Raw genomic sequence first — 11,552 nt, forward strand, 5'->3', positions numbered from 1 at the left:
AGGGGAGGAGGGACCGTGCCGACGTGAGCCTTGCAAGACCTAGCAGCCAAACGCTATGCGCTCATGTTTGGATACGTCAACACCCCCTGTAGAAATAGGAATATGGACTGGGTTTTATGCCATGGTAAGGAGTCATTTTTAATTTTACTAATACGGTCAAGGCACTAAGATTATGCGTGTTCTGAAGCCCTTTCAAACACCAGAAATGCAGTCTGGCCGGTGTGGCTCAGGGGCTGAGCGGCAACCTATGAGCCAGGAGGTCACGGGTTTGATTCCTGGTCAGAGCACGTGCCGGGGTTTCGGGTGCGATCCCCAGTAGGGGGCGTGCAGGAGGCAACCAACCCATGATTCTCTCTCGTCATGGGTGTCTCCCCCCCCCTTCCTCTCTGAAATCAATAAAAATGTTTTGAAAAATGTGTACTAAAGCATATTTACAGGTTTAAGAATGGAATATGTGGAACAAAAGATTGGCACAATGTTGGTAACTGACAAGCACATGGTGGGTTACTGTACTACTGTCTCCCCACTTTTATGCGTGGAAATTCTCACGCCCGTTACCCATGAGTGGAGCTGTGAGCGAAGAGAGTGCGGAGCCTCAGCGGAGCCCGCACCGCGGCCTGCGCTGCTGCTCACTGTGGGGGGGCCTTCCCCTTGGAGACGGGACCCCAGCACCCACGGAGGGAAGTGTCTACCTCCTCGCTCACCCAGCGCATTAAAGCCCCCACATCCTCTGACAAAGAGCAGGCGCCTAAATACTAGCTTCCACCCTGACCTCCATCCGAAACAGAACGAAGTCCCCAAACCAAGAGGAATTATATGAGTAAAATTTTTTTAAATAAATAGACCATTTGGAAAAAATAAGAAAAATACCACAGAAGCAAATACACAAGGTTAACTTTGTATCTGATTAATTATTCTGGAAACAACATTCAGGAATGTTTTTGTTAAGAATATCTTCATAAAAAGCATTTCATCAGATTTCTAAAAAAATATGGAACGTAAACACCAGCAATGATCTACTCCCTCCTGAAACCCACTGAAGTAATAGAAAAGGAATAAAAAGTTATAAACCCACAGGGACAGGGAGAAGCGAAACAAGCCTGCTGGGTGAGTGGCGGGGCTGACAGGACAGAAAGGCGATGGGAACCAAGCCGAGGCCAGGACGCGGAGAGACGGAGGGGTGCAGGCGGAGGGGGTGCAGACGGAGGGGCTGGAGATGGAGGGGCTGGAAATGGGGGAGCTGGGCGGGAAGGGGACAACCCCTCGAGTTCTAAGTGACAACAGGTCCAACCTAAAGTCCTAAAGTCGTGGCCAGGCCGACAACACGTCAGCCAGAGGCGCTACTGGAGGACCCGTCCTATAAGGCAGGTGACTGAGCCCCGGAGAGCGCGGAGCCCAGGGGAGCGCGGGGCCCAGGGGAGCGCGGGGCCCAGGGGAGCGCGGGGCCCAGAGCACGGAGCCCAGGGGAGCGCGGAGCCCAGGGGAGCGCGGAGCCCAGGGGAGCACGGAGCCCAGGACAACAGGCCCAGGGCCCAGGCCCGTCCAGATGGGGCGCCGCCAGGAGGGACACGCTGACGGACAGGTCACCTGACGACACCCGAGGGGTTCGTTCTTTCAGAGGTGAATTACTGATGAGGACACAGCAAACGAAGCAAATGAAAAAAGACAATTAATCCCAGGAAAAAACACAAAGCTGTATGAGAAACGAGGTGTAGCCACCTGCTCCATGGAGTAGCTGAGAACACTTACTCGTAACAGCCTAAGCACCGAGTCCTGGTTTAACCAAAATCACGGGAACTGTACCAGAAAGAGGTTCGCAGGGTCCAGGTGAGAGAGAAGAAAAACACCAAATTCCCACTTTCCACAGAAGAAAGTATTGTCAGAAACTGAAGACTCAAGACACATCCCTGGCTGGTGTTGCTCAGTGGATAGAGCGTCGGCCTGCGGACTGAAGGGTCCCGGGTTCGATTCTGGTCCAGGGCACTTGCCCGGGTTGTGGGCTCCATGCCCAGTGGGGGGCGTGTAGGAGGCAGCCGATCCACGATTCACTCTCATCATGGATGTTCCTCTCTCTCCCCGCCCCCTGAAATAAAATACACGCTAAGTTAAGAAGCAATCAGAGGAAAGGAGTCGCAGACGGGAACAGGGCCGTGTTTGACGCACTCACTCTAGTCATTCACGTATCCGTTCATAATTTCTCTGAAAGCTCTTAAGTGTCTAAGCAACCTTGTCACGAACCAAAACATTGCCCCGACAAATCGGAGCTATCGAAACTCAATGTAAACAAACGCGGTCGCTCCACACTCGCCGTGCAGAACACCGTGGCGAGTCAGTCGCCTTTTGAGAGTGAAGAAATCGACAGGCGTCGGAGATACTTCGCAGAATTTCAAATAAAGCTTTACAGATTACGTTTAACTGTAATTAGGCATTCTCACTTGTTAAGATATTTCAAAATAACACTCCAAAATGGCAAAAAGAAAGTTACCGGAAGAAGTACTGGGAATCTGAAAGTAACGGTGAAGAGTTTTATTTTGGCACCTTGAATACTGACCCCGACGTAGAAAGTGATAACGTGTGTAGTGATTCTACTAGTAGTGACGTAGTTCCAGAAAAGAATTAATGAATCTTGTTTATCCTTCATAATCTCACACGTTATGTATCACTGCTTTCCATGGAAATGAATTCCGACCAGGACGACACCCATGTCCAAATTTAATGCGACCGAAAAGGGTGAAGTTGAAAACGTTCCCTTTCCACAGAAAGGAAGCGCCTTAAGGCTCTCTCTGGCCCGTCCGCACCGCCGGCCCCACCAGCGCGCGACACGCCATCGTCGGACGGCTGCCCGGCGGCGAACAGTGGGAGCGTGGACAGCGTGGAGACAGAGAACATTCATGTTCCGGGAGGAACGGAGCGGGAGGGCCCAAAATCTCACCGCTCCTCCCAGCGCACAGCCCAAGGCTTAGGAGCTGTCTATTTCTGGAACCGCGTTCACAGGGGGCGGGGGTGGGGGTGGGGGGACGGCTGTCCTTGCACCGTCAGGAACCATTGACACGGAATGTCCCGCTGTAGCCGGTGATGGAACCGGCCTGCTACACGGGGCCCTGTCCTGTACTGCCCGCTCGTGCCCCATTGCCACCTGCTTCTTCCGCACAAGGACGCTGCCAGAGCCGCCCTGCATTTGCCGCCCATGGAGCACCCACCGATGCGACGGGCTGAATTCCACAGTGCTGGGGGGCCGGGCCCCAGCAGAAACTGACGGGATTAACACCCCCCCCCCCCGCCCCCGGAATCTCCAGGATCCCGAGTCCGGCAAGCCAAGCCTGTAACCACAGCTCAGACGGGCCCGTGGGGACAGGACACGCTGGGGGCTGAGGCTGGAGCAGTGACATTTGTGCTGTCACCTCTGAAATGAGCGGACGACAGGCTCGCGTTGGTCAAGTGCTGGGGGGCGGGGCGGGAGGCAGGCCCAGCGGCCCCAGGGGCGGACCTGGCTCATCAGGCCTGACGGCTGCTCCTGAGGCTGGGCAACACCCGCCGCTCAGGGCAGAGGCCACAGCGGCCGCCTGGTGACATTTAACGTGTAAAACCCAGGAATCCCTCCCGAGGACATTCTTCACCACTGACACCACCTGCTGGAACGAGCCTGCCAGTTCCCACAGGGCCGGCTCCCGCGTGCGCTGCCGTGTGCGCTGCCGTGTGCGCTCCCGCGTGCGCTCCCGTGTCCCCGTGGGCTCGGCCTGCGGCCCGGACAGCAGGTCTTCCGAGCAGAGGCTCACCCAGTCCTGTTCACGGGCCCCTCCACCTCCGAGGAGGCACGGAGTCCATGCCCCATAAACAGCAGCTGTCGCTGCCGGACCAACGGGGAACATGGCGCGGGGGGGACAGCACGTCTGGAAGTAGAAGACGGTCTAAGGCCAGCTCTTCACTGGAAGGTGTGCGACCGCAGGCCAATCACTCAGTTCCCAGACGCCATTCCTCATCGCCGTGAAGTGGAGACAGGCCGTCGTCCCTGCCCATCCCCCAGGAGGGAGTGGGACGGGCAGGTGATGCCCACGGGCTGTGAGATCCCTGTGGACGGAGGAACCACCCACGGCGACATCAGCACTAACAGGGGCCGGTCAGCAGACGTCAGGGCGGGCGCGCTCACTGAGGCCTCGGCCAGGGGCAGCAGCACCAGCGTAGCTCCAGGCAAACCTCAGAAGCGGCTCAAGGCCAGGGGCCCGGAGAAACGGTCCTGGGGGAGCCCTGGCAGGTGTGCTCAGTGGTTAGGCCTCGAGTCCAATTCCTGGTCAAGGTTCAATTCCTGGGTTGCAGGTTCGGTCCCCAGCCCAAGGCCTCTCACATCCATGTCTCTCTCTCTCCCCCTCCCTTCCACTATCTCTAAAGAACATAATCAATGGGAAAAAGATCCTGGGATGAGGAGTAACAAAACAAGACAAGACGCTGGGTGAGCGCATACCGCGTCTGAGTGCTCGTCTCCAGCCCGCTCCCGGCTGGACGGCACCGATTCGCAGTTAAGAACCAGCTTTGTTCATGGACTGCCAGAGAGAGAGAGAGTCTAAGGCAGAAGAGCACACGGATTCCTGCTTAAGATTACCCTGTCACTCACTGACAAACAGAAGAAACAAGAAAAACTCTATTACAGATGAAGGTGCAGACACTCTCCTCATTCACCTGGCAGCAGGCAGCGGCCTGTGCTCCCAGGGGCCGCCCCACTGCTCCATGGAACGTGGTCCCGTGTCCCCTCCTCCCTAGCCACGGCCCTGAAGCAAGACCAGCCCTTGGAGGCCAATGACCACCAGCCTGTGAGGAAAAACACTGCAGCACTGGGTCCCTCACTCAGGGACCTGCCGTCAGCACAGACCAGACCAGAGAAGGGTCAGAGCTAAGCCGGGGCTGAGCTGCCACAGGGCTGAGCTGCCGCAGGGGCTGAGCTGCCGCAGGGGCTGAGCTGCCGCAGGGGCTGAGCTGCCGTCAGGGGCTGAGCTGCCGCAGGGGCTGAGCTGCCGCAGGGGCTGAGCTGCCGCAGGGCCATGTGCAAAGCTCACAGGCAGAGGCTTGTCTGCAGGGGAGCAGAGGGAGCAGAGGAGCGGGAATCTGAAACCCGAGAGAAAAACAAGGAGCGTCCTGGCCCTCGGCCACCTTCTGAAGAGGCGGCCGCGTGTCGCTGGCCTGGGAGCTTTGTCCCACAGTGAGTCTTCCTTCCCCTGACGCAGTGGTGTCTGCTCTTTACCACCGAAGGCCTAACCCACAACAGACTGTCAGCAGACGCAGTTACCACCAACAGACCTTGGACACAAGGCAGACGGTTGGGAGGGGAATCGGGCGGGTAAAGGCCGTCCTTGCCAAGGGATGGGCTGTGTGAACAGCACCAGCAAACGGCTTCCCGGCCTCCCCGACTCACAGGCCTCTCCAGAGCCCACGGAGACGAGAGAAAACTCGGACCCGGACCCGTCCCAGCCACAGACGCCTGGCAAGCCCGGCCTAAGCAGGCGAACACGGTGGGTGGAAAAGTCCTCAGAGGTACTGTCTTCACTGGCTGGTGAGCCGGTCACCACATACACTGAGCGGCCGCAGTGGCTGTGGAGGGCGCTACCCAGAGTCAGGGGCTGTGGAGAAGCCTGGAGAGATCTTCGCGGGCTCAGGGACTAAGGGCCCGGCAGCGACAGGACGAGCAGAACAGGCTCTGGCTGAGAAGCGCGGGTTCCCACGAGGCTGGGCTTGCTGTCCTCCTGTCCTGGACGTCAGCAAACGCAACTTCTGCCTTGAGCGCTGAGCTAAGGGAGTTTTGTTCCTTATGTGCAGGAGTGAAGACTGGAACAGAGGGTGTGCAGTGAAAGCGCAGGAGGAAAAGCATTCGCTGAGGGTGGAGAGAACACCCCCCCTTCAACCCAACCATCTATGTAATAAGCATCAGAACTCAAATCACACCTGCACGGCAGCTTCACTTGTGAACAGGAAGAAGCTGGCACGACCTCCCCACTCAAGGGCCTGCGAACTGAGCCGCTGCGTTCCCACAGGCACCCCTCCCAGCAGCCCCGGCTCCCTGGCCCAGGGGACCCGACACCGGGGGACAGAAACGGCGTTTAGGGGATGGGAGAGGCTCACGATACGATGTGTTACGGAAAAAGGTTACAAACAGCATCTACTGCCTCTTTGTAAAAAGCAGCACATCTGCATCAAAACAAAACAGTCTCTGCCGTCTGTAATGGTCCCGTCTTTGTGTGATTCTCAACCCCCATCTAATTTCTTCTAAACCACAGAAACTCTCCCAAAAAATTAAAGATTTTCTTTCAGTTTGGGAACGCCAAGTCCTGCCTCTACTGCAGGACTAACCAGTCCTGTGGTTAAAAAAACCGGCAGAAAAGGAAATAAGAAAGGGTGAGCGAGACAACGGAAAGGAAGGGGGGCCGAGGTCAGGCCGGCTGAAGGCCTACTGCGCAGCTGCTCAGGGTTCCCGACCGCAGGCCAGCCTCCCGTGTCTCCCCGTGTTCCCACCATGCTGTGCAGTCTCACCCAGGCGCTGACGGTCCTGTGACCCGTTTCACATCAACTCAAGTCCCAGTTCCTTCGGAAAAGGCCAGGCTCTCTTACAGCGGAAAGAGAGAGTTCCAAACTCAAAGATCTCCTTCAGAGAATCACGCAGACTCTCCCAGGCTGCAGTCACTGCACGGGAATGCCAGGCAGCCAACGTCACTAAAGGGCAATCACGGCGCTGAGCTGTCTGCTGTTGAATGGCAACAGAATTCTAAGACAGGCTCTTCCAAGATACTCCAGAACACCTAAGTCTTCTCATAATGTACGCGATAACACTGCTAGTGGCAATCTACAACGTTCAAGTCCATCAATGTCTACAGATAAAGCTCTGGCCCGTGTGCTCAATGGTTAGAGCACTGAAGGGACACAGGTTGGATTCCTGGTCAAGGGCACATGCCTGGGCTGTGGGTTTGCTCCCCACCCCTGGTCGGGGCGCGTGCGGGAGGCGACTAACCACTGTGTCTCCTCTCTCACATCGATGCTTCTCTCTCTCTCCCTCTCTCTCTCTCTCTCTCTCTCCCTCTCTCTCACACACACACACACAAAAGCAATCTTCCTAATTAAGTAACGCAAGAAAAAAAAAAAAGACAAGGTAAAGAAAAGCTCTCTCCAAAACTGATGTCAATATATTTGACATTTATCTTTCCAAGGAGTTTTTACTTAAAAGTGTGACAACACCAATCCCTCCTCCAAACAGGTCTTCTCGTCATTGACCTGGTTGAGAAAGTCCCTCAACTGTCACGAAAGCCAAGACTTCCATCCAGTGCCCTGGGGCTCAGCCAAGTTCATGCTTCGGGAACCTCAGTGAAAGGCTGGACCGCGATCAAGTGCCTGCAAAGGTCTGGCAAAGTGTTGGTGCACAGGCCGGGCACACCACGGCCAGTCCCGGAGAAAAACTCAAACCCTTGAGCCCTGCTAACTCCTATTCAAAGGACAGGCGACAAACAATTATGGGCATTATTCACTTGAAAAATTAAAATATACAATAAATAGCTATAGGCCTACTGCACAGCTATATATCACCAGTCAGGTTTTTTTAAATTGTATTAGTAGTTTACACGGGTTAAAAAAAAAATAAATCATTGCTTAATTAACGTAGATTTTTAAATGAGAAGTTAAAGCAGGGGCTTACATCTTTCTCAAACAAAAGTGGTCCCAAAAGTTTTAAAAATGTTAGAGCTACGTGTAGTTGTACTTTTGACAACACGGTGGGCATAGATTTATTTTTTTCCCCCAGCTCAACTTGACAAACGCATTTTTATTAGAAACAAAAGCAGCCCAAGAAAACTGAAGCGACATTACCATACTTGGCGCCTCCAAGTTTAGTTACATTGAAGAACTTCTTGTGTGAGCTGTCATTTAACGTTTCAATAAGGTACTCAAAGGCGTATCCTGAAAAAAAAAAACAATAAAATATACGTTAATTAAACAGTTACAAAGGACCGTACTCAAAGGGAAAATACCTGGAAATCAACTTGATCCAACAGAACCTCCTGCAATGATAAGAATATTTACGCCCTGTGCAATGAGCCACATGTGGCTACTGACCTACTCGAAATGCGGCTACAGCCACTGATGAACTCACATTTTTTATTTTTAATTCATCTATACTAATAAAAGGGTAACATGCCAATTAGACTGGGAGACCTTCCCGATGTCCTTCCGGACAAAGCCATGGTGGCAGGGCGGAGGCAGAGGCACTTGGGGGCAATCAGGCCAGCTGGAGGGGGGCGACGGGGGGACAGTTGTGAGGGCGAGCAGGCAGGCAGGCAGGCGAGCGGTTAGGAGCTAGGGGTCCCAGATTGCCAGAGGGATCGGGCCTAAACCGGCAGTCAGACATCCCCCGAGGGGTCCCAGATTGGAGAGGGTGCAGGCCGGGCTGAGGGACCCCCCCCCCCGACGAATTTCGTGCACCGGGCCACTCATTTAAACATAAAAAGTCACATGCAGCTACCGTCCACTGCATTGCACAGTCCATCTCTCAACCCCGATTCTTATCAAGTAAAAACCAGTAACAGAATTAAGTGTTGAAATGTGGTAACAAAGAACCCAGAAAGAGACAATGAGAGTGACTTAAAGGATGGACGGCATGTTTGGGGAAGGCATATCCCAAATATTTCATAAACAGGCGGCAATTTGAGAACGCCCCAATTAGGGTACAGGGATTGACTTTCTTAAAAAATAAAAAAGCGCCCTAGCTGGTGTGGCTCAGTGGATAGAGCGTCGGCCTGCGGACTGAAAAGTCCCAGGTTCGATTCCGGTCAAGGGCATGGACCTGGGTTGCGGGCACATCCCCAGTTGGGAGTGTGCAGGAGGCAGCTGATCTCTCTCATCGATGTTTCTAACTCTCCCTCTCCCTTCCTCTCTGTAAGAAATCAATAAAATATATTTAAAAAAATAAAAAATAAATAAAATAAAATAAATAAGAAAGCATCAGAGGACAAGATGATAACAATGTGCCCTAGCTGGCTGGGCTCAGTGGACAGAGCAGTGGTTCTCAACCTTCCTAACGCCGCGGCCCTTTAATGCAGTACCTCATGCTGTAGTGACCCCCGACCATAACGTTATTTTTGTGGCTACTTCATCACTGTCATGTTGCTGCTGTTATGAATCGTCATGTAAATACCTGATATGCAGGATGCATTTTCATTGTGACAAATTGAACATAATTAAAGCATCGTGATGAGTCACAAAAACAAATGTCATTATAGATGTGTTTTCCAATGGTCTTAGGCCACCCCTGTGAAAGGGTCGTTCGACCCCCCACCCAACGGGTCGCGACCCACAGGTTGAGAACCGCTGGGATAGAGCATCAGCCTGCGGACTGAAGGGTCCCGGGTTCGATTCCCGGTCAAGGGCACATGCCCGGGTTGCGGGCTCCATCCCCAGCAGGGGGGCGTGCAGGAGGCAGCCGGTCCAGGATTCTCTCTCATCATGGATGTTTCTAACTCTCTCTCCTTCTCCCTTCCTCTCTGGCGTCAATGAAAATATATTTTAAAATAAAAGATGATGAGAATGCATTCGACAACATGGACAAAATCAAAACCCAACACGTAACGGGTAAGAGAGACCCCAACAGGCCTGGAGAGTCAAGGCAAAAGTGCAACAACTCCTTCGGGTGAACGGGCCGCTTCTCCCTAAAGGAGGACGCGTTCTTCCCGGTTTTGCACGAATGGAGACTGAACCGCGAAGGCTGGGGCCTCGGGGGTCCAGACGTCCCGGGAGGGGGGGTGTGGAGGCGGCGGGGGACGGCCTCGCGGGCAGGCACGATGCGCTCCCGGCGGTGGGTGCGCAGCCCCCGAGGCCTGGCCGGGCGCCCTCGGTCCGAGGAGGAGACCAGCCCGGGGGACCCGCCTGCAGCGCCGTCCGAGCCTCACGGACCCGACGGAGCGGGGACCGCGAGGTGCAGGCCCGGCGCCGCCGTGCGTGGCCCGCCCGGGGGCCTGGCCCACCGACGCCCGGCCTGGGCCGCCTCCCACTCCGCTTCGAGGGGCGAGGACGCGGGGAGGAGCCTGGAGACCCTGCCCCCGCCCTGCCCCGACCCTAACGGGACGAGGAGCCGGCGGGACCCCGGCGCGAGTGGGCCCGGGGCGGACCGGGCCCCGCAGGGAGGCCTCGGGGAGCGACCCGAGCCCGAGGCCCGCGCGCTGGCCGGGCGACTCCGGACGAAAAAACACACCGGGACCCGGCGGCGGACCCCAGGCGGCGGACGGCACTGACCTGCACTTGGGGCGTCCATCGCCGGAGACCATATTAGCCCGCGGGGACGGGCCACGGGGAAGGAAGGAGGGGACGCCGGGAGGGGAAGGGGAGAAGGCGGCCGAGCGGCCAGGAGGAAGGAAGGGCGCAGTCTCGCCCTAAACACCGCGAGAGCAGCAGCCCAGCCGGCCCGAGTCCGCGCTCGCGAGATTTGCTGCGCCGTTCTCGCGATATCTCCAGACGGAGGAAACAAAGGAAGAGGCGGGGCGGGGCTAGAGGGAGGCGTGTCCTCGCACGATCTCCAGCCGGGTGGGTAGGGAGCGGGCGTCGCCGGTTTGGCGGCCCGTTACTTAGTGCGGCCCCACGTGTCCCGCTAGGGCTGGGTGCTCCGCTGGGTGGGCGGGACGGAGCGGGGCGGAAGTCCGCATTCCCCTAGGGATGGGTAGCCCGGTTTCGCCTGTGTGGCGTGGCATCCACGTGCGCGCCCGGGACGCGGTGGCCGGCGCCGCCTGCTCTTTCCCTCCCGGCGGCGGGTCCCGGGGCTCCGGCTCCGTCCCTCCGCTGGCTCCCCGCACCCGCTGCCTTATCTCCCGCTGGCAGCTGCCCGTGCGGTGCTCGCCATGCTGCGGCCACCCTCCCCTCCGCGCACACGCCCGCCTCCCCTCACCCGCGCGTCCTTACTCTCGCTCTGTCCCCTCGTTTCTTTATTTTTTAAGTATTTTTATTGATTTCAGAGAGGAAGGGGGAAGGGAAGATATAGTGATTGAGCGTTGACCTATGAACCAGGAGGTCAGGGCAACTGCCCGGGTTGGAGGCTCGATCCCCAGTGTAGGGCATGCAGAAGGCAGGCGATGCATGATTCTCTCTCATGGATGTTTCTATCTCTCTCTCCCTTCTTATCTGAAGTCAATAAATATACATTTAAAAAATAATAAGCCCTAACTGGTGTGGCTCAGTGGATAGAGCGTTGGCCTGCGGACTGAGGGGTCCCAGGTTCAATTCCGGTCAAGGGCATGTACCTTGGTTGCGGGCTCGATCCCCAGTGGAGAGTGTGCAGGAGGCAGCTGATGGATGTTTCTCTCTCATCGATGTTTCTAACTCTCTATCCCTCACCCTTCTTCTCTGTAAAAAATCAATAAAATATATTTTTTTAAATAAAAAATAATAATAACAACCACGGCCATCCATAGGCAGCTCCCAGGTGGATGAGAAACCAATGAATGGGAAACCCGTTATGCACAGTTTGCAGAATCGTTCACCAGAGGGCGTTCAGCTATAACGGGATCCTGGGCCAGAACCCGCTTGTGTTTGCAGAA

At 55.7% G+C, this 11,552-nt stretch overlaps 1 protein-coding gene across 3 annotated transcripts in view; it reads right to left on the reverse strand.

The window, feature by feature from the left end:
* Positions 1–10,413, reverse strand: part of IREB2 (iron responsive element binding protein 2) — a 36,689-nt gene extending 26,276 nt beyond the window's left edge. For 2 of the 3 annotated variants that reach the window (XM_059677980.1, XM_059677979.1), the window contains exons 1-2: positions 10,258–10,412; positions 7,840–7,929 (exon numbers count right to left, since the gene is read on the reverse strand). In XM_059677980.1, coding sequence (XP_059533963.1) covers positions 7,840–7,929; positions 10,258–10,276 — 109 coding nt within the window. In that variant the 5' untranslated portion in view covers positions 10,277–10,412. Of the gene's footprint in view, positions 1–7,839; positions 7,930–10,257 lie in introns of all 3 variants that reach the window. The other variant, XR_009450299.1, reaches the window with a different exon arrangement.
* Between the last annotated feature and the right edge of the window lie 1,139 nt (positions 10,414–11,552).

Source organism: Myotis daubentonii, chromosome 21, assembly GCF_963259705.1.
Source record: "Myotis daubentonii chromosome 21, mMyoDau2.1, whole genome shotgun sequence".
NCBI lineage: Eukaryota > Metazoa > Chordata > Mammalia > Chiroptera > Vespertilionidae > Myotis > Myotis daubentonii.